Consider the following 2,496-nt stretch of genomic DNA (forward strand, 5'->3'; position numbering starts at 1 on the left):
TTGTATGTTAAATCTTGTAGGCCATGATGAACTAATGGAGTAAATAGGGTAGTAATTTGATTAGACCATTACTTGAAATGTTATTCTGGTCATATATAATGGAGAGGAGCTCTGGTAGCATAGTGCCTAAGCACTTGACTGCTAACCAGAAAACTGGTGGTTCAAACCCACAAGCCATTCCTCAGAAGAAAGATGGGACAATCTACTCCTGTAGTGATACTGCCTCAGAAACCCAAGGAGGGGTCGCTATGAGTCGGATCCCACTTGATGGCACATAACAACAACAACAACATATAATGGAGAGGCGATGGGAACTAAAAACGGAAAGAAACCAAGTGAGAGGCTATGCAGTTATCCATGTGAAAATTGGTAAGAAACTACAGCAGGAGAATGGCAATGAGTAACAAATGTTGGGAAGGACTATAGGTATTTTCCAATATTGAACTTTGACTTTCAGTATTGGAGGTGGGACATAGTAGACAACAAGACCAGGTATCATGTCAGACTTTGTAGAGTTAAAGGTATTTGAACATAGCTATTGCCCATGAGAAGACACAGTCTGTTGTGAAAGATGTATTGTTGCTGTTGTCATCATCACCATCATCACCTTAGTAGATATTTACTAAGTGCTTACTTTATGTCAGGCACTCTACTAAGCCTTTCTGTATGTTATTTTATTTGGAGTTCATAACTTGCTGAGTTTAGCTACTACTACAGTCTCATCTGTGAAATGAGGAAATTAAAGCTCAGTGAAGCAAAGGAAGTTTTCCTTGCCCAGAGTCACACTGCAGGTAAGGAATTGAGCTATAATTCAAACCTTGGTCTATATAATTCTAGAATCCTGCTCCTAACAACTAGTATATGATTCTGTTAAAAATGCAATTTATAATAATTTATGGCACAATAGCATCAGGGACATGAATACATTGCTGTTGAGGACTTAGGAGAAAGTAACTAACTCTGACCAGGGGAGTCAGAAGAAAATCACTGAGTTTTAAATAATATGTTTTAAGAAATGAGTAGGAATTTTCATGTAAAGAAATGAGTGCATCTTAGAATGGGACATCCTTTGAAAGTTCACAGAATTTGAAAGGGTCTGGAATACTCAGGAAATGGTGCTAACTTAGTAATGTTGGCTTTTTTGAGTGAATTGTTGGACAAAAAGTGCTGAAATGGGAAATCCTCATGGGTCATCTGCTTAATCAAGACTTTAACTTTACCTTTCACTCAATAAGCAGTAATGGCCATCTTTGATTTCTCTGCTCTCCAACACACACACACACACACACACACACGCACACGCACACACCAGCTTCCATGCTACAAGCTAGGCAGAATACAGAGCTTCTTGTATTATGAAAACATGTAAATGTTGTCTATGTCTACATCTTTGACAAATTAAGGCAAATAAAAGTATTCCTGAGAATACTACTCATCAAATATATACACTATAAAATTTGTACATACTCAAACCCCTTTTTAAGTGCAAAGAATAATTCTCAGATGTTTCTTTTTTCCTCTTTATAGTTCCTCCTCAGATCATGAATATCTCCTCTGATATCACCGTGAATGAAGGAAGCAGTGTGACCCTACTATGTCTCGCTATTGGCAGACCTGAGCCAACTGTGACATGGAGACACCTGTCGGTTAAGGGTAAGGTATTTACCTGTGTTAGGATTTCAGGGTTAGCATGTTAAAGACATGGTTCTTTTGCACAGTGGAACTTCAAGAATCAGAAAAAAAAAGTAGGGCTATATTTGTAACATATTGATGTAAAACCAAATGGGTAATGTTTTAATCATCAAGTGTTCCAATCAAAAAGAAATATTTATAGAGAAAACTTACTTAATTATTTTACAAGTTCATTTTCTGATTTCAGAATAGTTTTATTCTACTAATTACGGAGAGCAGATGTTCCATAAGAATACCTTCCAGTGAACATTCTAATTTCTCAAGGGGGAGAAAAGTTGATGGTTTGGCCTTCTTTGAAGCAGAATGCTAAAATGGCAGAATGTCCACTGACAATTTTGGAGTTAACAATAATCAGGAGAAAAAGGATCTTCTTGTTTCCATGCTTACTAGACCTTTACCCGTATCAACATCTATTTAATCTATACATAAATGGATCACTTTGAGTTGAAGAGGGAAGATGGCAATGGCTGAAAACAACTGGGCATACCTGGCATAGACTCCCAATGGTTGATATTGAAGCATTAGCTATGATCATCCCCAAACTGACAGGAAGAGAATCAAAAGGACAGTGAACTTTATTCCATTGGAACTAAAACCTAGTCAAGGTTGATCTTGAAGTGATGGACACTTTTGATATATTTACACTCTTATTATTATCTGTGATTAATTCTAGAAATAATACCAGAAATAAATATACTTCAGGCATTAGAAAATTCAAATGTGAAATGTATATAGTGTGCTTGTTCTGGTGGTGTAGTGACCAAGGCATTTGACTGCTAACCAGAAGGGTGGCAGTTCAAACCC

General features: G+C 36.9%; 1 protein-coding gene across 1 annotated transcript in view; it reads left to right on the forward strand.

Annotated features, from left to right (window-relative positions):
* Positions 1 to 2,496, forward strand: part of OPCML (opioid binding protein/cell adhesion molecule like) — a 591,092-nt gene that overhangs the window by 359,943 nt on the left and 228,653 nt on the right. Inside the window, exon 2 of the mRNA XM_007951891.2 lies at positions 1,528 to 1,653. Within this exon, the coding sequence (XP_007950082.1) occupies positions 1,528 to 1,653 (126 nt within the window). The remainder of the gene's footprint in view (positions 1 to 1,527; positions 1,654 to 2,496) is intronic.

The sequence above is a fragment of the Orycteropus afer genome, unplaced genomic scaffold (assembly GCF_000298275.1).
Source record: "Orycteropus afer afer isolate SDZICR_OR568_19922 unplaced genomic scaffold, OryAfe1.0 scaffold00315, whole genome shotgun sequence".
Taxonomy (NCBI): domain Eukaryota; kingdom Metazoa; phylum Chordata; class Mammalia; order Tubulidentata; family Orycteropodidae; genus Orycteropus; species Orycteropus afer.